This window comes from Triturus cristatus, chromosome 8, assembly GCF_964204655.1.
Source record: "Triturus cristatus chromosome 8, aTriCri1.1, whole genome shotgun sequence".
Taxonomy (NCBI): domain Eukaryota; kingdom Metazoa; phylum Chordata; class Amphibia; order Caudata; family Salamandridae; genus Triturus; species Triturus cristatus.
Genome location: NC_140591.1, coordinates 402,718,492 through 402,746,425, shown reverse-complemented (window position 1 = coordinate 402,746,425; position 27,934 = coordinate 402,718,492). Strand labels below are relative to the sequence as shown.

The window sequence follows — 27,934 nt, the reverse complement described above, 5'->3', positions numbered from 1 at the left end:
TTTATTTATTTATTTATTTCAATATTAATACAGTGTCACCCCACTGATACATGATTTAGGAAACCCTCAAACCTTCTGTTGCAACTTACCAAAGGTTCTCCTACTTAGGGACCTTTTGACTGGTGTTCCTCTTGTCTTTCTGAATGGGACTCGGCAGAACACTAAAGATCCATTGCCAAACGAATTTTCAAGGCAGGCAACAGGGCTGTTTTGTGTTTCAGTTCAGCAAAAGAAGCCGTTTTGCTTTCACTCTAAGGTGTTCACTTGGTTTATTGCCACCTTGGCCAACGTCAAAACAATGGCCACCAGGCAAAACATCAATTACAAAACAAATTTCTGTTGCTAGTAGCTTAAACTATGAGTCCACTGTCTATCATTATAAAATCAATAATCTTAAATATAATTTGAAAATGATATATCCTCAGGTGGTACACCCTATAATTTTCTTTATCAGATTTTCTGTTATTCCCTTAGTAATTTTTCTTGGAAAAAATCAAATAGGATTATACACAGTTTCTAAATGTTTCTTAACTTCCTGTGTACCAGCTTGCTTTCTGCTCGAGACTCTCTTCCTTACCTGCTCTTGGCGTCTCTAGCTCGAGGCTGGAGACGTCATTGGCCCATATTTGGCCAGTCACTATGGGCTTAGTGCAGTCTTTAAATGTTCTTTTACCCACTTAATTCAAAGCTCTTAATTTTTCTCTTACCATCAGCATTGTTTTGTTCAATTCAAAGTCACCCAGATTCATCTGATCTTTTAAAAAAATGGAGCCCTATCTTTTCAAACTACCTAACTTTCACCGCCAGCTAAAATGCTAGATGATAACATAGCAAAAGATATTGGTGTTTATATGGAGCCCATTAAACTCTTGATATTGCTTGGGCCAGTTTCCACCCAGGTCAGAGAACAGAATGACTTCTGTTGGCAGCCTCATGCCATCTTTGTCTGGAAGCTGCAGTGTCATCATCTTTTTACATCTGTCACCTGTTTTTGACATTGTCAACCACTCTATCCTTAACAGTCAGCTACAGATAATCAGTAATACTGACCACTTCTTGCTCAAGTCACTTCTTTTTAATCCAGTCAATTTTCAGTTCCTCTTTTCTACTCTCCACTTTCCCCTTTACACTATGGTGTCCACCAGGGATCTGCCATGTACCCCTTTTTATTTAAAATGATATGTAGAGCCTCTGGCCAAACGTCCCCCTGTTTATTTATGTATGGCGATGATAGCCAAATTATTATCTGTCTGGGTGGTTTTATACCCTCTATGACATTGTCCCATTACTCTCAGTTGGATCCCAAGTTATATTTTTTCCAGCCTCAAGCCCCTCAAATCAATACATAACATGGACTAAATGTACAATTCTAAATTCTTTTTCCCCAGATTTCTGTGGCAGTCTCCACTTGCACGTACCACCTCTATGTTTTAAAAATATGCCCTTTATCATTGACAGTGGCAATCATTTGGCTATTTCTGCCATCATTAGTGTTTCCCCAAGTTTAGCCATGCCGCACCTTCACTGGCCTCTCTCCACTGAATTTTAGTCAAAGACACGATTGCTTGTAAGGTACTTTACATGATTCGTAGCTCTATCCATGACAGTGCTTCATTCATTAAAGAAAAGGACCCATCTGTGTGTCTCAAATAAATCTCTGAGACACTGCTTCTAAAAAAGTGTTTAATTTGTATGGATATGCAAGAGGAGGAGTTATTTCTCCTCTTTGTGGAATTCTCTTCTGCTGAGTGTTCATTCTATCCCTCTGTTCTCTAAATTTCGAAAGGCTACAAAAATCTGGGTAGGTGCAACTGCTCTGTAATGTTTTCAGAGTTTAGGTCTGCTCTTCTCTTCCTTAGTGAAATGGAACCTGTTCAGATATAGATGTTCCGAGGCAGTACCAATGAGCCACTCTCCCAAACATCCCTACTGACACACTAGTGATTTGCAGGGCTCCCTCAATTTCTCCATGTAAATTCAAAATGCCAGGATGATTTGCCAAGCCACCACTGAGGTACCCCAAAAGAACAATGTAAGATTTTTACACTTCCCTATCTTGTTGCGCCTGTCAGTTCAAAATAGACTATTCGCATGAGGACAGTTATCACTAATCTGCCTAAGGCGGACCTCTGTCTAGAGTGCAAAGTGGGTGAAAAATCATTGGTTGCAATGTTTACCAGAGTGAGAGTGAATGCCAGTGTCATAGACTATCTGAAGTATTTTCTCTCCACAGCTTTTGTGTGTTTGATGTACCCCTTTTCAGGAACGCCATTTGCATTCCTTTAGCTGACATCTGTAGGCAGGTTCAATATCTGCAAGTAGGTGCAACCCGAAGACGCACACTCGACTAGTCTCTGTATTGAAGAACTTTGTCCCCACCCAACATAGTACCTGAGTACTCCATAATACTTACAAATTGTTTGGTGTGAGATAGCCTTGCTCTTCTTCTCCAACACCCGTACAGAAACCGTGGAAGGTAAGCAGAGGAATATCCTACAAGAGGGATGGGGAGAGGACTGGAACCCTCCACAACCATCAACTAAACACCTGGAAGTTCTGGTGCACAGAACCTGCAGCAAGCCTTCTTGAAAGTGTTTGTCTTTTTACAATCTCCTGGATATCTACTTCCCAATGGTAAACCCCTCTTGTGCTGGTTGCAAATTTAATGAAAAGAAAAGCTAACGACATAAGCACACAACTGAATAAAGTCCTAGAACCAATTTCAATTTGTTTAATATTCTTATAATCACCATCATTAGGAACAATATGAATTCTGGACTTTGCAGCCATCGTCAAGTCAGTTTACACTCAAATTGTATTCTTCATGCAATTTTTTATTGTGAGAATTTACATATTCCAAAGAGGGAAATCAGAGTTGAAACTTTGGAGAACAGAGGAGAGGGATTTTTTGTATTAGGAGTTGAACGATTGAGAGGAATTTTCCAGGGAATAGGTGTTGTTTAACAAAAGGCGTCTTCTGTTCCTTTTGGAGCTGGAAAAGGAACAGGGATTGCTAGATCCAAAAGGAGATAGAGTTCCATAGACTCATCGCTTAGCAGTATATGGTATGTGTACCTGTAATCTGCTTTTTGTATTTCTTTGGTATCTTTCCCGGCGATGTTGCTGATGTGGTGCTACCCCCCAGGAATCGAGATTGCAATTGGCAGGTATGTTGTGGGACCTGAAAATACTTTAAAGATTACACTGCAGACTTTCAAGTGTACAGCAGAAGCTATAAAGAGCCAGTGGGGTTTTCTGAGAGTGATCCAGTTAAACTTCTTTAGTGCCTTTATAGGTCAAGGATGCTTTAAAGTGGAGTCAGGTGGATTTCTGAGGAACAGAGATGAGGTTCCTGCTGAAAGATTAGAGACTCTCCATGGTTGAAAATGAGTTATGCTCAGTGCCATTTCTTCTCTAACATTCTGATAGCAAGCATGATGTGTGTGACCTCCTGACTGTACCGGGGGGCAGCTGCTTGCTTGCTCTGGGTAGTTGGAGACTTGAGAGGGGCATGGATGTCTACCATCATCTAAGGCGTGCAGTTGAGATCAGAGAACAGGAGGGCAATATTGGTAACAAGTTCTGATGATGTTTATAAAGAGTTCATATTCTTGTGGAATACTTAATGGGTAAGCTCATGATTGAATAGACCTGTTGTTTGTGTAGATGTTAATGTCTTGGTGAATCTGAAGTAGAGCATAATGAAGGCAGTTGTTGAGTTGTTGACATAGTCCAGGTAGTATGGGTTGAGGTTGGTGACATTGGTGCTGAAAGGGCATTGTTTCGTTTTGACTTGCAAAACTTTGTTTGGGAATGTGCTTGGCCCTCAATCTAAAACAAAAATATTTGCTACAGGCAAAAAAGTATTTTGGTAAAAAAACACACATTACCATAGTACTCCTTGGCACCGAAGGGAACTGGGTTTTGTGTGGATGTGTCCCTTGTGTAAGGGTGGTATACATTAACTCATAGTGAAGTCAGCCAATGGCTGAAGTGGGCTGATACATTGCCCCTTATTGCATGTTGGAGTGGATGGAAGAAAATTGAGAATGACACCAACTACAGATAAATGGATGACGTTTGGCTGAACCCCATATAAGTGGCTATGTTATACACTTAAGTTTAGTAAAATCAAAAGGTCGAGACTAACACAGACCTAAAAAAGTTGATCAGTCTGGCATTGCCTGCATGCCTCGTGCCTTTCAGAAAGAAAATAAACTAACAAGCAAATAAACAAAGAAAAAATAAAGAACGAAGGCAGAAAGCAAGAAAAATGGCAAGATAAAGGGATGAAAGAAGGAAATAAAGCAAGAAAGAAGGCAAATAAAGAAATAATGAGAGAAAGAAAGATTGAGGAAGACTGAAAGAAAGAGAAGAGGGAGAAGAGAAAGAAAGAACGAAAATAGAAATAATGAAAGAAAGTAGACAAGAAAGAATGATAGAAGGCAAGAAAGAAGGCAGGAAAGATGGAGAAAAAGAAGGAAGGAAAGAAAGAAGGAGAGGAGGAAAGGCACAGAGAAAGAAAAATCTAAAAAAGAGGATAACCTAATACAGAACAATTTTAAATGGACACAATCTGGTATGCTGTGAAATAGCAGCAGTAAGAAAAGCAAAACACTCTAAAAGCAATTTACAAGAGCATTGGCAGGAGATGGGGTCTGATAAAGAGGAATGTGTATCAGAATCATCCTGCTATCACATCAGGTTCTAATCACAAAGGCAACACTAAAGTAATTAGAAAGTAAAAACGAAAACACTGGCATGGAAGGGAACTAGCTTGTGTGCGGATGTGCTCCTTGTGAGAGAGCAAAATTTAAAATGAGAGAGAACGTCACTCAAAGTGAAGTTAACCAGTGGGTTAAGTAGACTGACCCACTGCCCCATGCTTTATGCTGTAATGAGCGGGAGTAAAATGTGAATGACACAACAGGCCAATGGATGAAGAGAGGTGGCTGATAGTCCCTATATGTAAGTATATTATACATATTTTAGTAAAATCTAAAGGTCTTGGCTATTGCCTGACCTAAATGGCGAGCATTCATCGTAATTGGCGGTTTATAGACTAATTGTAAAGGGATTTTCACATTTTAAAAGTCATGATATAATTATAATCATAGGGGGACAATTGGAAAAGTTATTAGAGCACCAAAGCTGAATTTAGACGCGTCAGTGACATGTTCTATGATGGTTTGCACAATATAAATGCAATATATACATACAAAAGCAGGTTTGCTTAACATTTACACCTTTCCATGGCCGACCACTGAAATCAATGGCCAACTGCCAGACCATAAGAAGAGCAGGATGCTGTCCTGAAGATTGCTCACCTTCAGCACGTGTGTAACAACTGTGATATAATTTGTGTTTGTTTTAAAGATGTGTGTAAAGTAAGTGTCAGACTTGCAAATTGGGAGAAAACTTCTACACAAAGAACATGAACTGTTTTCATTGCTCTTTAAATAGATTATTTCATCATCTGGTTGTGTAGCTCATCCTGATGATGTAGCCCAATTATGCAAATATATTTTTTACCATAACTAATGTTCTTAACCTCATGCAGATAAACACAGTGATGTTTGATAAAACTGGCACGATAACCCATGGAGTCCCTAAAGTAATGAGAGTGCTGCTGATGGGGGACCTAGCCCGACTGCCTCTGAAGACGGTCCTTGCTGTGGTGGGTACTGCAGAAGCCAGCAGTGAACATCCCTTGGGCATGGCAGTGACAAAGTACTGCAAAGAGGTACCTTACTTCACTTTTTTTTAGAGCGGTTCACTTTGAATGTTTGGTAGAGGAGAATATTGTACAGGTGGGGTTTAGGGTGTGGTTTTGGCACAAGGATTTTTCTAGTCTTTTGACTCTGATTAGCAGTGCAACTTTCTTAAGACATATTGTTACCAATTCTTTAAAATAGACAGCGTGGGCATGGCTCCTCCCAGAGAAGGATTTCTCTCTCATTTAATGTGATTGGCTGTTTGATGTATCATTACACCTCCTATGGAGTTCTTTCAATGCAATGTATAAGGGACTGTTTTTCATTTGAAAAGTATACTGCATTTTCACACATTGTTTTCTTTATCTCACACATGTATTGTTTACAAAAAAGCAAATTTAACAGAAGCAGGCTTTGAAAATAGTTGTCATGTATCAAATATGATTCACACACATTTATACACATATATTTACGAACAATCACAAATTCACATGCAAAAGGTCACAAAATCCAGCTGCTTAAATCAAAACATGTACTTGCAATAGGTTTGGCTTCAATGTGAATACACATGGAAACACAGACTGTATAAAACAATTTGTAAGCACCACCAAAGAAAAACCTGTTGGCTTATCCAATGCTTTTTTTGTTTGCTAATTGTTACTTCCATGATAAATGTCTTAAGCTTCTGAAGAACAAGTCTCCAACCTGTGACTGAAATTCTCCAGGTGCTTATGTGAAAGCATCTGAACTCGTTATTTTGGCATCTGAGGTTCGGTGGTGTGTGCATGGTAGGCGTGCTACTCTTGTAATGTGTCTTGGGTTAGTGGCATGTGTTCAAGCAGCATTTTGAGTGAATTCCTGAAACAAGCAAGGTTCGACAAAGGTATTGCACAGGAAGTGATGCAACCCCAGGTAAGGGCTTAACTGTCTGATAGGATCCCAATCTAAGATGGCTGTCTTCTTTTCAATATGTGGTGTAATTTTACCAAATATAGATGACCAAAGGGTTTCCTGTTTGCTAACAGTTCTTTCTGGGTCAAGATTGAATATTTAAGCACGTCCGTTGCAACACTCTTAGGTTCCTGTCCAGCTGGTTCAGAACTTCTGAAATGTTCCCTTTCTCTAGTATGTCATTTTTGCCCCTACTTATTTGTGCTTTATTTCTCTGCCTTATTTGAAATTCTTCACAGACTAGATCCTTTCTTGCCCTCAGCAGCCTTCAGTTTCCCTTTTCTATTTGTTAATTCTTTTCTTTCTCCAATATCAGTCTGTGTGTTCTTGCTCTTGGCAAGCTCTCAGATGATGTTTGTATGTCACCAGCATTTTCATCCTGTTGGAGGTTTTTGTTTGAGGGCACTCTCCAGTTTCATGTCACAACTCACTGGCTGACAAAGTGGCTTCCACAGAAGATCGTCCCATCTATACATCCAGAATACACCTCCCTAAAAAGCAGTCATCACATCCAGCTTTTGAGAGTTTTGCAATCCCAGTGTCGCATGTCTATTATGGATTAAGTTCAAACACTCCAATAAACCATCCAACAACAAAACGTTGAGCTTGACTCTTTATGAAACGATAATGCCATTCTGCGGTAAGTGTTTGCTGCCAGAATGCCCTTAGAATTACTGCTGAGACTTTACGTTTTGATGGAAAACCATAAAACTGACCGAATTATTAGATTCACTGACAGTGCATTTTACTTTCTGACCTACTTAGTTTTCTCCCAAGACTGAATGAAGGTTGGACACTTAATTAGCTACCAGAAGGGTGCAGAAATGGCTTTTGTGAGCCTATTGGTAACCTCCGCTGATCCCATCGTGAGCAGCAATTAAAACTATTTTAGGAGGATTTCTTCAAATGTTTGAGAGGCCAGACTTGGGGAGTTAAGCTACAGTAGCTCTTTGTGAGACACAGCAAGGCTCACAGGATGCATTAACATACATCACTTGTTGCAGTTGTCTATCTGCAAAGACTAGGTTGGTAGAACGTCCTCTACTAACTTTGTTTTAACCAAGGATTAAAAGCTGAGATTAAGAACAAACTAATTCATGCCCCTCGCCCAGCGTCTCTAACTGAGTCTGCCCTGTGCATATAACATTGGTTGAATAAAAGAAAGTGAAAAAGAGGCGCTTGGTTCCAATACTCCTTGGTTGCTCCAAAGATAGTTCCTCATCGAGCTCAAACCTCAGGTCCAGTTGCACTTATGGAAGAGCTTCTGCGTTTAGAAAAGTACTAGTGGTCCATTATCTGAGCCTTAAAAGCAAGGGCGCTTACTGAAGGGACTTTTTCTCTATTTTGGTTAGAGTGGCATCTTTGTGCACCAATGTCCAGTTAGGCCAAATAAATTGGCGAGGAACAAAAAAATCATCCCTTTGAGAAGGAGAAGGAATTGGTAGGGTCATTACTCCCTCAAGTCATGTCTTTTATGACTCAAGTAATATCGGAAGTAATCATCTATTTCTTCTGCCTATAACTGTAGCTGTCACAGAGCTGAAACCCATTATAGTAACGGCCTTATTTGATTGTGTGGCGCTAATATAATGTCTATAGATAAAAAATGGACGCTACAAATAAACTAACAAAACAAACCAAGTTTAAGGAGGACCTTATACATACTGTTGACGATACTCCACTTATTTCTGGCCAACTCACTAAATGTACTGTTCCTCTGCAGGTTACGTTCATTGCAGAGAAACAGTAAAATAAGAAGTTGTCGCATGTGCAACTTTAGAGCGAGCAGTGTTGATCAGTGAGATCTGTGATGGGAAGCTAAAAGCATTCACGGTTTTTTAACAATATTTCTCAACCTGTTAGCTGCACTCTTTGGTTAATATAATTATCTAATGCTCTTATTGGGTCTTCCCTGTCTCATTGTTGCCAGCCCAGCCTATCAACAGTGATATTATCCAAACATCAGGGATGCATTCGCTTTACGCAGGCCACATTTGCTTGACTCTTAAAGTTTTTTCACAAACTATTTTTCTTCTCAACTTTATCAACGCATGCAACGTTGTGCTTGATTCATCCGTCATTTTTAATACATTTGATGACATTAATGTAATTATGCTGAATCCACTGTGAGCACTCACTGCTGTTCTTCGGGTTGTGCCTCATCAAATTTCACAAAGCACATTTTTTCTGATTTCATTACACAAAAATATATTTTTTTAGAAATGATGCCATGTTGCATGGACTACTTCTAGTCACAAAGAAAGTTATTAACAAAATCACCATTGTTTCAAGCATGGTTGCTCAGTAGAGCCTACAAAGGTTGAACACATTGGTCTGTCAGGTGAGATTTAGCCAGGCGCGGCCGACACAGATGAGAGCGGTGGGAAGGGGCGGTGGGGAGTTAAGATGACAGACGACGGGATCTGTAACATTAAATAAAAAAATTATTAAAACCACTTACCTTGCACTCCCCGCATCAACCTCGAGCAATTAAGTGGATTTATTGGCATTTACTGGCCAATGTTATTGCTAGGTCGGGGCTACTGGATGTTGGGCGGTATTGCCAACCCGAGAGGAGAGGTTATGATTTTTATTCTGGGCTGCATAGCTAATTCTTGAGGCTAGATTATTTTCTACTGCCTGGTTCCTGTGGGTACATGCTGCCAGAGACGTGAATATTGGCGCACGGCTTGTCCGATCATTCACCCGTGGAGCTGTTGGTGGACTTTGGGGAGCCGGCGGCCCTCCCCAGTGGTGGTTGAGCCACTGGACCCTGGTCAGTAGGGAATTCAGGATGGCCCTACACATTACTGCCTGAGATTATCTGAGTCACAATGTTTGCTCGGTGACATCCCCGGGACCCACTGGGAGGCCTGGGAAGCCACCTCTCGAGGATGTATTAATAGCTTCGGCGCGGATGTGTCGATGGAGAACCTGGAGTCCACACTTCTTGACTTGGATGATCTATATTTAGGGACGTCAGGTCCAGCGATCCTCAGGGATGTGATACATACCATTTCTGTCCTATGACAGTCCCAGATGGATGAGGCTCGGGCGACCTGGATGGCGCCCCAGAGCTGGATTTATCAGTGGGGTGATAAGTCGAGAAAACCCCTGCACTGTCTCTGCTCTGCTTCATCCTCCCTTGAGACTACACCACATATCACAAATGCCCAGTGGGAGAGGGTGTTTGGAGAGCAGCCCATTGTGGCTACTTTCGCTACCTATTACAGTGCACTCTGTGCTAGTTACGAGACAGAGAGCCCTGCTGAACTGGCGGCATTCATCCAAAACCTCCTGGTAAAAACTATTTAGACCGGAAATAGAGATTCCATGGACATGGCCATTACGGTGGATGAACTGTGGGAGGGGGACTTTGGCACAGCTTCGTCCACGGAAATTGCCGGGGCCCAAAGGCTTCCTGGCTGAGTTCCATAGGGCCACCTGGGTGCTTATAGGTCCCATTTGTTGGGGGTCTTTCAGGAGGGGCAGACCACTCCCTCTGACGTTCAGAGCTGCCTACATTATCATCTTGCCACGCCTACCGCCAGACCTAAGGGAGTTATTCCAGCCGATCTGCCTTTTCCCCATTGAGGTTAAGGTGTGGGCGGTTCTGGCGAACAGATTAACAAAGGTTATACTCACCTTGATTCACCCAGACTAGTCTGGTCTCATGCCGGTTAGGGCCACGCGCCACAATATCCAGCGAGTGAGCAACGCGATAGCTTTGTCACAGCGCTATCATAGGGAGAGTGCATTGCTGCAGGTAGATTTCCATAAGGCCCTCGACTTGTTTGGATGGCCATTTTTGTTCTCACTCCTGACTAAAATGAACTTTAGACCCAGGTACATCAGCTGTGTGTGTCTCCTCTGTGCAACATTTTTTGCCCAAGTGCTGGTGGGGAGGGCCACCTCCGTACCGTTCCGTATTGAGCAGGGCATCCATAAGAGGCGCCCCCTTTCACCGATCCTCTTTGTTCTGGTGTTTGAACCACTGGAGGAGTAGTCTAGAGTACATGCGAAGTTGAGGGGGTTCAAGGGTAGGCCGGGTGAGGTGGAAAGAATCGCATAGTATGTGGAGAATGTGCTCCTGTTCCTGAGGACCTTGAAGCTTTGGGGCTGCGTGCACTACAGACGCTGCAGGTCTATGGAAACTTCTTGGGTCTTTGGGTAAATCCAGGCAAATCCTCGGTCTATATAGTGGTTGAGGGTGTCCCAGAGTTGTCGTTGGCAAAGGGCCTTGTAGTTTCACGGCAGGGGTTTTGATACCAGGGGGTTTATATAACCAAAGATAGGACTCGGGCACAGGAACGAAACATTCAGCCCCAGTTAGAGAGATAGGTGCTGATTTCAAATTCTGGGCCTCTCTTTCTCTTTCCCTCTTGGGGAAATCAGCTATCTTTAAATTGGCAGCCCTGCCCGCCTTCTTTACCAACTCCAAACTTTTCCGTTCCCCATGTTGCCTTCCCATTCGTTTACATTGATTCACTTTTGCTGAGTTTTCTGTGGAGCCAGGGTTTCCCTCTAATTGCACTGTCCAAATGCAAAAGGTCAACTTATGATGGTGGTATTGCTACACTAGATGTGCCTTCCAATTACAGGGCTGCTCAGTTTGCAGTCCTAAATGAATGGTGGTTTCGAGATCCGACCCATGCGTCAGAAGGGTGGGCACTTGGCGGGACCCCTCTCCAGAATTTGTTGTATGGGGAGGGTAGCACCTTGGTGCTTTCTACCTGCCACGCGCGTGGTCCTTAAAGTCTGGAAGGAGGTGATGGCGTCTATGGGGTGGAGGGGTCAACTCACGCTGGAGACTCTCCTGTAGGTGGGCAGCATCTTACGTCAGACAGCTGTGTTGCAGGTGTTTTGGCAGTGGGACCTCATCCGCATCTCTTGGCTGGGAGATGTATTTCACAAAAATTCACTTAAGACTTTCAGCAAGCTCCACGTTCAGTTCACTCTCCATCAAAACAATTGTTTAAGCTTTTGCTACTCCTCCCTGCCCTTACGCCCTACATCACATCCTCGGTTGATGTTCCGGAGATCAGCCCCCTGGAGGGTAAGATACTTCTGACGATCATCTCAGAACATAAGATTTCCAATATTTACCAGTCCCTGGAAGCCAATGCCCCCAATGCCTTTGGGTCCCTGCGGTAGTGCTGGGCACAAGATGTTGGCCCCTTTCAAGATGAGGACTGGAGGGAGGTGCTGGCCTCTCCATAGGAGGCGGCCATAGCATCCCAGTGCCCGCTGACTGATTTTCATTTGCGTTATTCACATCAAGTGTACTTTACGAGAGGAGGAGCCTAGCGCGTAACCAAGATGGCCGCGTAGGTGCGAGGCTCCCGAGGACCTCTACGACCTCCTACATCTATCCTGTCTTCATCCTGATTTGGTTGAGGGGACTTTGTTTGTGAACCTGAGCCGAGGTGGTGCCCGTTTTCCGTTTTCGAATCGGACCCCGGGTGCCGTTATTGGCATCGCTTGAAGTTTGCGGCCTGCTTCTCCTCTGACCCCGGACTTGAGTTGAGGGGCGATCCAGTGGTGAAGTGAATAACAACGGCGGGACGAGCCTGACGGGGCGCGCACCCCACACTTTCACTTTCGCTTTCGAGCCCTCTCGCCACCATCGCAAGTGGGATCTCGGCTCTTTCGCGGAGTGTGGTGGTTGGCTCACTGGGGGACCCTGCCTACTCTGTGGGGACCCGTTCCGCCTTCCTGAGGCGACCTCTGGGGTCTTCGGCCTCGATTGTTCGCCCTCCGCCGCTGGACTCGTGGGTGCACGGATTACAGGGCGATGGCGACGAGGCAGGATGGAAAGAGGCTGAAGGCCAAATCGGCCCGGCGTGGTGCCTCTACCCAGGCCAACGTTATGGATCGCTACACCCTGCCGAAAGGTTCTCCCGGCGGGTCGCATAAGTCTCCGGAGCGGCCTGCGGATGCCCCGGATTTGCCAACGGACCTGACCTTGCAGGATATCATGGGCGCCATAGCGGAGATGAAGACCTCGGTGGGTCAACAGTTTGACACCCTGGCGCACAAAATTGACGCGGTTCTCATCGATGTCAACCTTGTTAGGGCTGATCTTTCCCAGACAAATGGTAGGGTTGACTCTTTGGCCCTCACCGCGTCGGGCCTCACGACTGAGGTGGCTGCCCTCCAAATGGAGGTGCGTCGGCTCCGGCAGGCCAGTGCTCTCACGGATCGGCAACTGGAGGATTCCGAGAGTAGGGCCCGGAGGAACAACGTCCGCATTATCGGAGTGCCGGAAGGGATTGGAGGAATCGGCTGCGGATCTCTTTGTGGAGGACTTGATTTCCAATCGTCTGATGCCTCGGGGATTGAGCAAATTCTTCGCGGTGGAGAGGGCCCATAGAGTTCCTGGTGGCAAGCCGAAGGTCGGAGCTCCCCCGCGGCCTCTTATTGCACGTATCTTCAATTTTCGGGACAGAGATGCGATTCTACAAGCTTCTAGAGTGCAGGGGCCGCTCAAGCTAGAGAACGTTGAGGTGAACTTCTATCCTGACTTCCCGCAAGCGGTCCAGAAGCAGAGGCTGGGTTTCGTGGGCGTCAAACGGCGGCTCCGAGACATGAACTTGAAGTATGCCATGATTTTCCCGGCCAGGCTGCGGGTGGAATCCGAGGGTCGTTCTCATTTCTTTGACCATCCGGAGGCGGCGGGGGATTGGTTGGACACTTTGCCTAGGGGACATGATCGAGAGGGGCTGGGGGCCGCGAGTAGAGAGTGCCCACCGGACCGGGCCTAATGTATTGACACTGTTGGGCTCAGGGTTCCTTGACTATCGTGCTTTGTTCTCCCTCGCTTGGAGGTTGTGGTGTGTCTTGAGGGGGTTCACTTTCCTCCTCCAGGGGGTCTTTTTGTAGTTTAGTTCATGCAAGGGCGACAGGCACACTGCAAGTTGGGGGGGCTGTTTGGGCTCATGCAGGGGTGCAGGGTGGGGGGAGTTTTGTTTGGAATGTTGGGTTGGGGTTGGGTATTGTTTGTTTGCACCACAAGGCAGGATTATTGTTGTTTCATACTTAACGTGCTCTCTGGGAGGGTGGTGATTGGAGCTGGTTGTGATGGGGGGTAGGGGACTGAGACTTCTTTCCTGGAATGTTAACGGACTGGGGGACAGGATAAAACGGGGGGTGGTCCTGCAGTTTTTAAAATGGATCTCACCCGATATCGTGTTTCTGCAGGAAACACACCTCATTGGTAATTCCTTCCGTGCTATGAATAGGCGGGGCTATCGCCTTCTGGCTCATTCGGGCTTCACCTCTGGTTCGAGGGGTGTGGGCATAATGGTTAAAACCTCGCTCCCGCTGGAGGTTGACGAGGTGATCCATGATGACAGGGGGCGCTACACTGCACTGGTGGGCAGATGGGAGGGTAAAGTGATTGTTTTGGTTTCTATTTATGTCCCGCCGGGTTTGCAGACGACTACTTTTGCCGACTTGGGGCGCCTTCTTCTCGGGCTGCCGGAGGGGATTCTAGTGGTGGGAGGGGACTTTAATGCTGTGGTTTCCGGAGCCGAGGATCGATACCCCCCCAGGGACCTCCCCCGGGCCCAAACTTGGTTGTCTGGTCTCTTGGACACCCTGGGATTGGTGGATTGTTGGCGGCTAAAACACCCTGCGCAGACACAGTACACTTTCCACTCCGGGGCCCATGGTAGTCTTTCAAGACTTGATTATGTTCTTATGCCGGCTGCCCAGGCGGGGAGGATCGGGGAGGTGCGACATCTTGCCCGGGGTATTTCAGACCACTCCCCACTTCTGTTACACTTCGATATTGTCCTGGGGGTGGAGGGGAGGGTGGTCCCGATTAACTCCTGGTACCTGCCTAATCCCACAATTCGTGCAGACTTGATTAAATCCCTTGAGCAATATTTTGAAGATAATGTGGGATCGGTCTCGTCTGCTGTTTCTCTTTGGGAGGCGTTCAAAACGGTACTCCGGGGGGAAGCCCCTTCCCTCATTTCCCATTCCAAGAGGCGCGAGCGGGAGGAGGTGACTCGTATTGAGTCTGAAATTACTGAGTTGGAGGGTGACCTGGATCGTGGTGTCACGGAGGACAAATTGCATGCTCTCAGACTTAAACAAGCAGACTACAAGGCCCTGGTCACTGAAGCGGCCAAGGGCATGAGTAGGGAGCAACAGGGGCGACTGTATGATATGGGTGATAAGGCTGGAAAACTGATTGCGTGGCTGGATAAAAAGGAGAGAGCGAGTCGAGTTGTGCCGCTGGTCGAGAGAGTGGATGGTGTGCGTGTTACTGATCCCGAGGAAATTGTCGATTGCTTTGCAGAGTATTTCCGCGGGGTGTACTCCCCGGTCTCTTCTCGCCCGGAAGAGGATTCCCGCGTCCTGCTTAAAGATATTGGGTTGCCTTCCCTTTCGGAGGAGGATAAATTGTTGATGGACGCGGCTCCGACGTCTGAGGAGATCGCCCTGGCCATACGCTCAGTTGCTTCTGGCAAGGCCATGGGTCCTAATGGCCTTCCCATTGAATTGTACAAGTTGCGGCCGGATACATTAGCGCCGCATCTTCGTGATATGTTTCTTGCGGCTCGGGCGGCGGGTTCTCTCCCGCTGGACCAGCGTCTGGCCACCATCGTGGTTATTCATAAGGAGGGGAGGCCGCGGGATCGAGTCACGTCCTACAGGCCCATTTCGCTTTTGAATGCGGAACCGAAAATCCTTGCTAAGGTGCTGGCTAATCGACTGGTTGGCGTGGTGTGCGATCTGATCCATCAGGATCAGTCCGGTTTTATTCCTCATCGCAACACCGCGCTTAACCTGCGGCGTCTGCATGGGGTGCTCGCGAGGGTTCCGTTCATACGTGAGCCAGCCATTTTGGCGTCCCTGGACGCCACTATGGCGTTTGATGCGCTTGAGTGGCCATATATTTGGGCGACGCTGGAGAAGTTTGGGTTTGGCCCGGGATTCATCGGTTGGGTGAAATTGCTGTATTCCAGACCGCTGGCGCAGGTGGTGGTGAATGGTAGAGTGTCGGCTCCCTTCGAATTGGGCAGGGGCACGCGCCAGGGTTGTCCCCTGTCGCCTCTCCTCTTTGCGCTCGCTTTGGAGCCCCTGGCGGAGTGGCTGCGGTGGCACCCTTCGATTCGTAGTCTCCGATGGACCCCAGAGTATGAGGACCGAGTCTCTCTCTATGCGGACGATATTCTTTTGTATCTCGCCTCCCCGCGTGAATCGTTGATTGTGTTGGTGGATGTATTGTCCTCCTTTGGCCGTAACTCCGGCCTATTCATCAACTGGGCTAAGTCCTGTGTTTATGTTCTTTTCGGAGAGGCTCCTATCCTCCCGCGGGGTTGCCCTATCCAGGTCGCTCACCAGGGATTCAAGTATCTGGGAATTTTTATTACCCTAGATTCGGCGGCCCGATACACACAGAATTTACTCCCCCCTCTCCAACGTTTGAAGACAGATGTGGCGCGTTGGCGGCGTTTGCCGCTCTCGCCGCTTGGCCGGGCGGCGCTGTTTAAGATGATGTCGTTGCCGCGGTTTCTCTACGCCCTACAAAACACAATGGATGTCATGCCGGCTAGCTATTTTAGGGAGGTGGAGGGTCTGCAGCGCCAACTGTTCTGGGATGGGAGGCCGCGGATCGCCCTCGCGAAGCTGACGCTCCCGTGGTACGACGGGGGGGGTCGCCCTCCCCGATATCAAACGTTATTATTGGGCTTCCCAGCTGGCAGCGATAAATCACGGGTTTTATGGGCCTGCCCTTAATCCGGCTTTTGAGATGGACAAATTGTTGTTGCCGGGTGGCGACTACAATAGGGCGCTCTACGACGCGCGTTTGACGGGTCCGACACGGGTCGCGGTGCGCGTGTGGCACGTGGCAAACTCGGCGATGGGGTGGAAGGATCGGTTGACCTGGGCGACGCCATTGTATGCTTCCGAGCGATTGGGTTGTTTGTGGACGACGAAAGGCTTTGAGAAGTGGGACACGATTGGCATTAGCAGGGTAGGGGATCTCTGGACGAAAGGGGGATTTAAAACGTTTGATGTGCTGAAAGCGGAGTACCAGTTGCATGATAGGGAGTTCTTTCGGTATGCGCAGGTTCGTCATGCGTTGCTCTCCGTATTCCCGGAGGTCGCGTCCATCCCGGAGTGCTCCCCATTGGAAGATAGAGTACTAGATGGGTATGTGCCGGACAGCACTATTTCATTGATATATAAAAAGCTCGTCAATGATCGCTCGGGGCTGCTGGCCGCCCTTCGTGAGGCATGGGTCGCCGATGGATTGGAGCTGGATGACGAGGATTGGGTGTCTGCGGTGGCCTCCCCGAAAGAGGTGGCCATTCCGGCCCGCCTTCGGTTCGTCCAGCTCAAGATACTCCACAGGGTGTATGTTACGGGTCCTGGCCTGATGCGTATGGGATATGCGGTGGATGGGATGTGTAAGCGTGGGTGTGGTATGATTGGGACCTTCCTCCATGTTTTGTGGGAATGTCCGGAGGTGACTCGGTTCTGGCGTGGCGTGCATGCAGTATTGCAGGCGGTCACGCATGTTGCGTTGTTCCCCGAGGCGAGGAGGTGTTTGTTGAATGTTTGGGAGCCGACTGATTACACGGTGGCGCAAACGTGGTGGGTGACATTGGGATATATGGTGGCCAAGCGTGACATAGCACAATTGTGGGGCTCCCAGAGGTCACCCACGGTTTCGGTGTGGAAGGAAAATATGGATTGGTGTATGTTCCGAGAAAAGACTGTGTACGTGGCGAGAGGCAAGCCTGGGAAATGGGTAAAGGTGTGGGGCCCCTGGAACTCCTATCGTGGCGGGATTTGCGCCCCGCCCCTAACGCGTGACCCTGCTGAGGCCCTGTCTCCCTAGTCTGCGCATTCCCATGATTCTGTGTTATCGGGATAACTTTGTCTCTGCCCCCTGCCCTTCCCCCCCCCTCCTTCCATTGTAGTTTGGTAGGTCCCTCCCGAGGGGAGCGCATAATGTCACCCGGACTTTTGCCGCCTTGTGGGTTTGTTTCTTGTTTTTGTTTGTTTAAAATGAAACCGTCATTTGGGATGTCAAGGCCTATAGCCGCAACTGATATTTCGGATCCTTGGGACTTACACTGCTTGCTGCTTGTGTTTATACCTATATGTTTATGACCTTATTGTTTACTAGCGGCCGGCCCGGAGGTTGTAGGCCCATACCTGTATATCTATTGAAATTTGTAATAAAGGTTTCAAAAAAAAAAGTGTACTTTACGAGAGAGAGGTTGTGGAGGAGGGGGCTAATGGAGTCTGCGAGTTGCCTACACTGCCGGACCCAGACAAGAGATTGTCTGCATATCGTTTGAGAATGCTGGGTTTTGGCTCCCTCCTGGGAAAGTGTGTTTCATTGTTTGGAAGGAGTGCTGGGTCTGGCTTTGCTGAGCACCCCGCAGTGTGTCCTGCTACACACCACAGATGGGGTGAATGGTAATAGATACTAGCGGGCCTTGCTTTGGCTGGGGCTTGTCATTGCCAAAAGAGACTTAGAAAGGGCTGATAAGGATGCCCGGGCCTCCTCCTTGGAGGTCTGGAATGACGGTCTGGATCGCAGCATGGGGTTGGAGCGCCTGATCTACATAGCCAGGGGATTACTGAATATGGGACGGGTGGAAGGCCTTTCGTGGGAACTGTCTGTGGCCATGCCCCACATCAGAGTGGTCCCCAGGGGCCGAAATCAGACCGTTTGTCGCATGATGCGGTTTTAGGAGGGAAAGGGCGGGAGAGATAAGTGGGTGGCATGGTGCAAGTCATACTTTCAACATTGTGGGTTACAGTGCTGCAGAAGGGAATGTTGTTTTTCTGATTCTTTGGTTTTCCTGTATTGTGTTTCACTATTTGGGGTTGTAATGCAAAGTTGGGGCACCAATGGGCCGCATTGGAGCCTGCCCATGTGGCGACAGAGCCTGCTTGCGGTATGCCTCTATTGTTGTATGTTCATGGTAACGAAAATTTCAATAAAAATGTTTCAGATAAAAAAGAAAGAAAGAGGCCTAAATCGCCCTAATGATGTCCGTTGTACAGAATCAAGAAGGGTGAGATCATACTTCACCCACTAACAGGAATGAAAATAATTCTGCATACATTTTAGAGTCCACAATCAGTCCCCAAGGAATCTTTGACTGTTGTAGATTCTTAAGAGCACGAACAATGCATAAAGGAGTATGCATACACAAATATAGCAGGTATACCTATGGGCATGCATAAATTAAATGCAGTTGCACTGTCTATCTTTTTTAGATTTTTCCATGGAAAAAATATGTTTTTGCATGGAGAACCTCTTTCTCCTGGACCCGATTAATTTGGAGGTGAAAACAAGTTATTCATATTTTTGATAAAAACAAATCTCAGAGCTTTCTGATAGTGTAAAACTACCTGCAAAAGGTTTGTGAATATCCAAAAACGTGCATGTTACTATGAGCACACCACCTTTTGCTGGTGTCAAACTCTTGAAACATCCACACTCTGTCCTTATGAGGCATATAGTTCTGGTGTGGATAAAACTATTTGCAAGGGCAAAATCACATCTGAAATAGTGTGATTCGTTGAATCAGGAGCAGGATTTTTCCCTCCTAAATGCAGCTTTTTGCCTACCTATATTACACTTAAGTGTACAAACAACAATGTGAATTGGGCATGGGAGTTGTTTGCAGAGTGCAGGACACCCAATACACTTCCAGGTTAAAAGCAAGTAGACTGTTTTTTATAACAAATACTTTAATGTTTTTTGAGGGATAACAGTAGCAAACTACATCATTAGGAATAAATTCCATTCTGAGAGCGTTGCAATGAAATTGAATTACAAACACAGAAACAGTGCCTCAATAATTCTCATTAATGTCCTATTACTTACCGGTAATCTTCATTACTCCGGGTCCCGTAGTCCTCGACACCGTCATGGACAAGTGAGATGTAACTATCTCACTGACAGAAAAAGAACAAAGGAATGCTGGACCTACCCTTCGCCCTCCCACTGGGAGTACTTAAGGAGTACCGTCCCAGCATTCCTCCTGAAATACCAAGCCCCAATGAAGGCCGGCAGACAGGGAGGGAGGGAGGGAAGTCATGACGGTGTCGAGGACTACGGGACCCGGAGTAATGAAGATTGCCGGTAAGTAATAGGACATTACCCCCAGGTCCCTCCGTCCTCGACACCGTCATGGACAAGTGAGAAATACCAAAGCAAACCCCGGCATTCATACCAGAAAACACAACAAACCACCAGGATAGCAAACAAACCCAGAGATTTATTGGAAATAAAGTAGAAAAAAACATTTAGGAGCGAACAGAGCTCAACACCCCCAATGCAAAACCACCATCATCCCCCAACAGATTGAGTAGGCGATAATGCCTGATGAAAGTATTAGAAGAGGCCCACGTGGCAGCCCTACAAATCTCAGAGAGAGGAACACCCTGAACCTCCGCCCAAGAAGCATCCACCCCTCTCGTAGAACGACCCTGAACCCCCAAAGGAGGAGGAGAACCAGACAGAGAGTAGGCCAAGGAAATGACTTGCTTCAGCCAACGGCCGATGGACACAGAAGAAGCCTTACCCCCAAGCGAAGCCGCACCAAAGGAGACAAAAAGGGAGTCCGACTTGCGAAAAACCGCCGTACGGTCCAGATAAATGCGCAAAGCCCTGCACACATCCAACAAAGACCACTGGGGACCACCAGGAGAATCCAAAACAGAGCCCAGGGCAGGTAAAACCAACTCCTGACACCTGTGAAATTGCGAAGAAACCTTCGGCACAAAAGAAGAATCCAGTCGGAGCACCACACCCTCCTCCATGAAGGAAAGAAAAGGAGGCCGCGCCATCAAGGCCCCCAACTCCCCAAGACGACGAGCAGAGGTGACAGCCACCAGGAAAACCACCTTGAGAGTGAGAAATTTTAAATCCACCACATCCAAAGGCTCAAAAGGAGGACCGATCAAAACCCGCAGGACCAAAGGTAAATCCCACAGGGGAAAAGAAGGACGAGGAACAGGCCGAGAAACAGTAAAACTGCGCAGAAGACGAGAAACCAAGTCTTCAATATCCGAAAGATTCCCCCACGGGGAACGAAAAGCCCGAACAGCGGCCCACTGGGCCCGCAGAGTAGACACAGCCAAACCCTTCTCGAAACCTTCCCACAAAAATTGAAGGACAACCTGCAAGGAACAGAACAAAGGGGAGACCCCCAACGCCGAACACCAACGATCAAAATTACCCCAATGCCTATCATAAGCCTTAAGGGTAGAAGGCCGCTGGGAACGTTGAAGAGCCACCGCTAAATGTTCCGGGAAACTGCGCCGTCTCCAACCCTGCCTCTCAACTTCCACACCGACAACCGCAACCGGAGAAGCGACAGGCACGGGGAAGACCGAAGCGGAGACGGAGACAGGGGAAGAAACCAGGGACCCTGCACCGCCAAAAGACGCACTGTTGGAAACCAGGACCTCCGAGGCCAGAACGGCAGGACCGCCACCACCTCCCGATCCTCCTGACACAAACGGGCCAGACACCTGGGAACCAGAGCCAGGGGGGGGGAGGCATAGAGGAGACGCAACGGCCACGGGAGAGACAGAGCGTCCACCCCCCAGCAACCCTCCTGCAGAAACCGGGAGCAGAACCGCGGGAGCTGAGCATTGTGCCGGGAGGCAAAGAGGTCCAGATAGGGACGCCCAAACCTCCCGCACACAAGCCGAAACGCAACCGGGGTGAGAGACAACTCCAGAGAATCCGGAAAGCACCGACTCAGGGCATCCGCCACAAAGTTGTCCACTCCCCGAAGATGAACCGCCGTCAGAGACAGCAGATGGCCCTCCGCCCAACAAAACAGGGGCACCACTATCGCATTCAAGGAAGCCGAACGAATCCCCCCTTGATGATTCAGATAAGCCACCGTCACCATATTGTCGGACCGCACCAACACTTTCCGACCGAGCAACAGATCCCGAAAACCCATCACAGCTCGGGACACCGCCGTGAGCTCTCTCCAGTTGGACGACCGGCGGCTCTCCAGGAGGGACCAACGACCCTGAAGGGAACGAGACCCCAAGGTCGCCCCCCAACCCAAGGCACTGGCATCCGACGTCAAGACCAGAGAAGGAGAAGACTGCAGGGGCAGACCCAAAGACAGATGATCCCTCACAGACCACCAAAGAAGAACCAGGAGGACCACCGGAGACACAGGAATAAGAACATCCAAGTCGCGGGACAGGGGATCCCAGAGAGACAGGAGGTACACCCAAAGGGGGCGCAGATGAAAACGTGCCCAGGCCACCGTAAAAAATGTCGCCGCCATCAGACCCATAAGACGCAACCAAAGGCGTACCGGAAAAGCACCCCCCACCCGGAAACGACGAGCAAGGGACACCAACGTCACAACCCGAGGCTCGGGGAGGAACACACGGTTCAGATCCGAACGGAAGCGGGCCCCAATGAAAACCATGTCCTGTGACGGCGTCAGCTGACATTTGGGCAAGTTGATCAGAGACCCATGGGCCCGCAACGCCGAGCACACCACCTCCCTGGCCTCCAGCAACAGGACCCGAGATGGAGCATGGATCAACCAGTCGTCTAAATAGGGGTACACCATCACCCCTTGGAGATGAAGCCACGCGACCAAAGGCGCCACCACCTTTGTAAACACCCTTGGCGCCGACCGGAGACCGAATGGCAACACCATGAACTGGTAATGACGTCCCTGCACACCAAACCGCAGAAACCTGCGGGATCGAGGATGGACCGAGACATGGTAATACGCATCCTGAAGATCGAGGGTACACATGAAGTGACCCGGCAGCACCAATGGAATCACCCTCTGCAAGGTCTCCATGCGGAAAGGAATCTTGGCCACCCATTTGTTCATAACCCGCAGATCCAAAATCAAGCGGAAACCCCCCGTGTTCTTTGGAACCAGAAAGACCAGGGAATAGAATCCCAACCCCGTCTCCAACGGAGGAACCTCCTGAATGGCACCCTTCCGAAGAAGGTCCAGAATCCTGAGAGAAAGGTGAGATCGCTTCACACGACTCGAAGGCCAAGGAGTCGGCCGAACACCCGAGTCTGGAGGAGGAGCCGTAAACTCCAGAACATAACCCTGGCGAATGATGTCCAACACCCAGACGTCGGAACAAGACTGAACCCAGGCATCCAGGAAGAAGCGCAGCCGCCCTCCAACCAACAACCCGGGAACCACCGCCAAAAAGTCAGGAACGTGGCTTGGCAGGAGGAGGGGACTTAGCCTTACGGTCCCGGCCACGGCCAGAAGCAAACCTACCCTGGCCTCTCACAAACTGCCTACGAGAAGCAGGGCGAAAGAAAGATTTGGGTTTAGAAGGGACAGGAGCAGTAGCAGAGACTTTAAAAGAAGAAGAATGCTTCTTTTCCTTAAACAATTTGTGCAATTTTGCCTCCAACTCCCCCCCAAACAACATCGTACCCTGAAAGGGCAACCTCAAAGCGCATGCTTTCTGCGCAGAGTCAGTCTTCCAGTCCTTAAGGACAAGACTACGATGTGCAGCCACACAAGCCCCCCCGGACAAAGCAGAAGCACGCACAACGTCAAAGGAGACATCAGATAGCAGCTCCACCTGACGCTCAATCTGCTCCAGCAAACCAGAACAGTCCGTGGCATTATCCATAGACTGATAGAGAGACTTCAGGTCAGACAACAGGGACTGCGACACATAAGTCCCGTAGATGCCAGCCCTCAAGGCCAGGTGGGAACCAGAATACACCTTACGGAGCGCCACATCCGCCTTTTTGTCAACCGGATCCTTCAGCACCGCATCTTCAGCAAGGGAAGTACGCCCCACCAAACTAGCCACAAACGAGTCAATAGGAATTGAATCAGGCAGTTCAGTAGCCATCTCCTGCAGAGGATAGAGCTTAGTCATGAATCGCGGAATCAGAATGCGATCAGGATCAGCCCACTCGCGCTTCAAAACATCCTTGATGAAGGGATGGACAGGTACATCGACAGTGGCAGCACTCTGAAATTGTCGCAACAAAGGGCCCCTAGAGGTACTAGGCGTGGCCTCGTCAGGGAACCCCATGTTCTCTTTAACATGCTGCACAATAATGGTCATAGCATCCTTGTCCACATATTTGCCCTTCAACTCTTCATCCCCCAAACCAGCAGACTCATCGCCACTGGAGTCCGAAGAAACAGGAGCAGGACACCTGCGACGGGATCCAACATCACCCATCTCAGTCAAGGTTTCCCTGATCAAGCGCTTAATATGCGCATCAGCACCAGCATCACGGCGCCTGGACCTGGCAGGTGAGGGAGACCTGGAAGTACTAGAAGAAGAGGAAGACCTCTCCCGGTGATGTCTTTTCCTGGAATGCTTTCCCATCGTAAAGAACACACCAACAACAGCAAAATCGCCAGAGACAACAACCGCTATGCGGTACTCACCCCAAACGCTCGTTATAACGAGTTTCCCAAAGCCGGTAACCTCGAGGCGCCTGACTTCCGTCCACACGACCAAAAACCGGAAGTCAGGCATGACGACTTCCGGCCGGGGAAGGAGCTCCAACCAATCAAGAGGAGCAGCTCGGCCGCGCCCCCCAGCAAGCCCGGCCGGGGAAGGAGCTCCAACCAATCAAGAGGAGCAGCTCGGCCGCGCCCCCCAGCAAGCCCGGCAGGCCAGGGGAGGCGGCCATCGGGCCAAGAAGAAACCAACGCGGTATTACACCGCCGCAAGGTTTACGAAATGGAGAGGCCCGCGCCACTCCCCCCAAGCCCAGCAGGGAGGGAGAGGCCAACAACGAAGGGCCGCCGGCACCGGGTAAGAACCAGCAGCCACAACGCGATATCCAGAAAGAAGGCAGGAGCGCCCCCGCTCCTGCCGCGTCCTCACACCGTCAGGAAGACAGAAAAAGAACAGGAGGAATGCTGGGACGGTACTCCTTAAGTACTCCCAGTGGGAGGGGGAAGGGTAGGTCCAGCATTCCTTCATTCTTTTTCTGTCAGTGAGATAGTTACATCTCACTTGTCCATGACGGTGTCGAGGACGGAGGGACCTGGGGGTAATTCTGTTTACAATAAAATTCCCACCGGAGCCGCCAAATTTTTTTAGGTCTCAGCTAGGCAATGCTTGCACTGTCTTGAAAGAGACATGTTGTATATATTTTGTGGGCTTCAGCCCACCCATAGCCTTCCCATTTGCTGGCTCCATCATCACTCTCCTAATCTTTCTCCCCATTTGTCCTTGGCATGCATGCGTGATGCCTCTTCCTGTGTTTAGCCCTCCCGAAAGCAGGGACCAGTTACTACTATCCATCTGCTTCTCCCATTTAATGTCCATATTAGGAACTTCTTTTTTTATTGTTTAACAGCCCACCTCAGGGGGGGTCTCTCGCTCTCCCTCGCCACGTAGTTACTGCTTGTAGGTGTTCCACACCCCAGCCATCCCACGCATGTTCAAGCTGCAGTCCGTCACAGTGGAGCCACGTCCTTAAAACCAACCGAAAACTCCCAAGTAAATTTTAGATATTTCTTCCTTCTTACAAGCAGATGTAAGAGCAGCGTCAATAATCTCCTTTGAGTTCTTTTATTCAGCGGGCATATTGAGTGGAGAGTGGCTTGCGGGAGGAATTCATGTCAGCCCAAGCTTCTTTCGCCCCATAAGACCTTGTGCTCAGCCTCGAGTTCGCGCCATTGGCTGAAAAAAACGACTGAAGCATGCTCCTGTGCCAAAGAGTGTGTAACTGGGGCCATAGTGTGAGACACTGAATTATACGAAGACGTACTGTGCCACCTACTGGAGCTGAAGTTGAACACATTTTAAAGATTACTGTAACAAGTATACAAGCTATTAATGGATATTCCTCGTCAGATGTGCATAAAACAGAGTTTATACTTTTATGCACAGATCTACACGCTCACGCATGCCCACACCTTTTTTGAGCATTGAAAATGCTAATTTCAAATAAATATCCACATTGAAGAGATGTAACTTGAAACAATAAACACTCCTAAATTGCAAAGTGAAACCTAACAGTCTTATAAAAAGCTTACTGTGCATCTAACAAGATTCTCTGGTATAACTCAAATAGATCTTCGCCATATAAAGGGCGGGGCTCTCAAGAGGGCGTAGAGCGATATTGGTCCAGAAGGCCCAAAACTGCCAACTGATTGCATTATACCAGCACAGAGCTCCAAGGTGACATGTCCTTGATGAAGTTATGTTATTCTGTATAATACCAACACGACAGCAAACTTTATAATTTTGAAGTTGTCAATGGCTGCCTTGAGGCTAAGGACACTGTTGCAATGTATTTTTTTTTTTACAGAATTTTATATAGCGCAAACTTGACCCGAAGGTATCGGGTATCAGAGCGCTTTACATAGCACCAGTTGTGTTACATGAGATTATTACATTATTACATGAAATTATTTTGCAAAGTGCAGATGTAGACGAATTAACGCACCTGGACAGAGCGAAGACTGTACCCCATGTGTGAGCGTCTCTCCTGCCAATCAGTGCTCACTGATAACAGAACTGGCTATTTTAATAAAATAACAAGCAAGTTCTGATGTCAGGAACAGGGTTTTAAAGGGTTTTTTTTGCCAAGAATTTGTGATGTGTCATTTTTAAAATAGTAAAAATAATAGATATAGTGTTAACAAACTAATTCAAATTATAATAGCAAACATTTTTTGAATGTACTACAATAGCAATTACCTTTTGTTAAAAAATTATACGGACTATAGCAACATGTTTTGAAAAGAGATGGCAAGGCAGAGTTCGTGAAGATATATTTTTCCAAGTTCTCCTTTTTATATTTTGCTTGTGGTCTGTTCAAATATTTGTTAAAATAGTAAATTCAGTGACGAGCGGCTACAATCCGTAAAAGTGTCTGTATTTACTACATCAACCAAAGCAGTACGGCAAATGTGTCAGCAAACAATGTTTGCAATCTCCACGTACAATTTCCTTAGCTTGTGTTTTTAACAACGAGACGACCTTGGAGTTTCCTGGTTACACCTTAACTGCCATAAAACCGAAAGCTTTAATTGGTTTGCACTAACCGTTATGGCCACTAAAGAGGGTGGTCAACTCAAACGGTCAGAGAGAAGGGCAAGGGTGCAGTCAAAATGAGCTATGATTTTAAAAGTTTGGGCATAAAACCTTTGTATATGAGACAGTTACACAAAAACAGGAACACGTCTTAACGGGCTCGCTGGTTACTAATAAAACAGCCTGCAGGAAGGGCTTCTTTCAATTCACTGGATGGTCATTGTAAAGCGCCACATGCCACCAACTGCACTCTTAGTTGCTGGAGTGCATCTGTATAGTAAGCGTTTTGAGGTTTTGAATATAGTGCACAGTACATAAGCAAGCACATTGTTGGTTATGTTGCAGAATTACAGCTTCAAAGCAAATAATTAGTAAGAGCCAGCAAGTCGGATAGCTCAGTGGGTTGCCTGCAGCAGACATGTGTGAGTAACATGTAAGTCACAAATATGAATTGTACCAAAGCAGACGGTACCTTCTGTTCTTGTTTTGCTTCTGGGGACAGCCTCTGGTTCTATAGTTTCTTCCATTGCTGCGCATCTACCCATTGCTTTCAACCAGTCCACCATCAGTGGTGTAGCGGTTGACTTCTAGTGTCTAACGATGTCACTCTTGCCCACTACCGTGCTAATTCCCAATCACGTACATTTGCCACGGCTACCCACATACCATCAAGTATACTCGGCAAGGCAATTCAAGGAGATAAATCATTTGGCCTATGACTTTTAACAGAGTTGTGAGTCCCCCCAAAATAGTCATTATATGGCATTCCTAGACTACATGAAAGAAAGTTCCCCATTCAAACCACATTGAAATCAACTGCTGTGAGGGGATCCTACCAGCATGCCACAGGCTTTTGGAGGTGAAGTATATAAATGCAAGTACTGAAGCTGAATGAGCGTCCTTCTAGCTGGCATAACAATCGTGTGTGGGTGTGGGGGGCATGCATCTCTACTATCGCTGTCCCCCGGGGGCCAATCTATTCCTCCCACTGACCCTTTAGTGAACAAATCTAAAGAGTTAACATCCAGAAATCAATATATACGTGATTCTGCACAATTAACAACTGCACTAATATCTAATTTGGTTTCCAACTGGTTATATTCAGGAGGATCAACTAAGTGTGCTGAAGGGCAACGAATTTCTGGCCCAACTGGAAAAACCCAAAGAACTGCGATTTATGTAAATGTAACTCAGATTGCAGTTCCAAAAAAGATCTCATCTGTGATCCCCACCAA

General features: G+C 47.6%; 1 protein-coding gene across 4 annotated transcripts in view; it reads left to right on the top strand.

Moving 5' to 3' along the window:
- ATP7B (ATPase copper transporting beta) overlaps positions 1 to 27,934 on the top strand; it is a 479,681-nt gene that overhangs the window by 387,205 nt on the left and 64,542 nt on the right. For all 4 annotated transcript variants that reach the window (XM_085621784.1, XM_085621786.1, XM_085621783.1 and 1 more), the window contains one exon: positions 5,561 to 5,743. In XM_085621784.1, the coding sequence (XP_085477910.1) occupies positions 5,561 to 5,743 (183 nt within the window). The remainder of the gene's footprint in view (positions 1 to 5,560; positions 5,744 to 27,934) is intronic.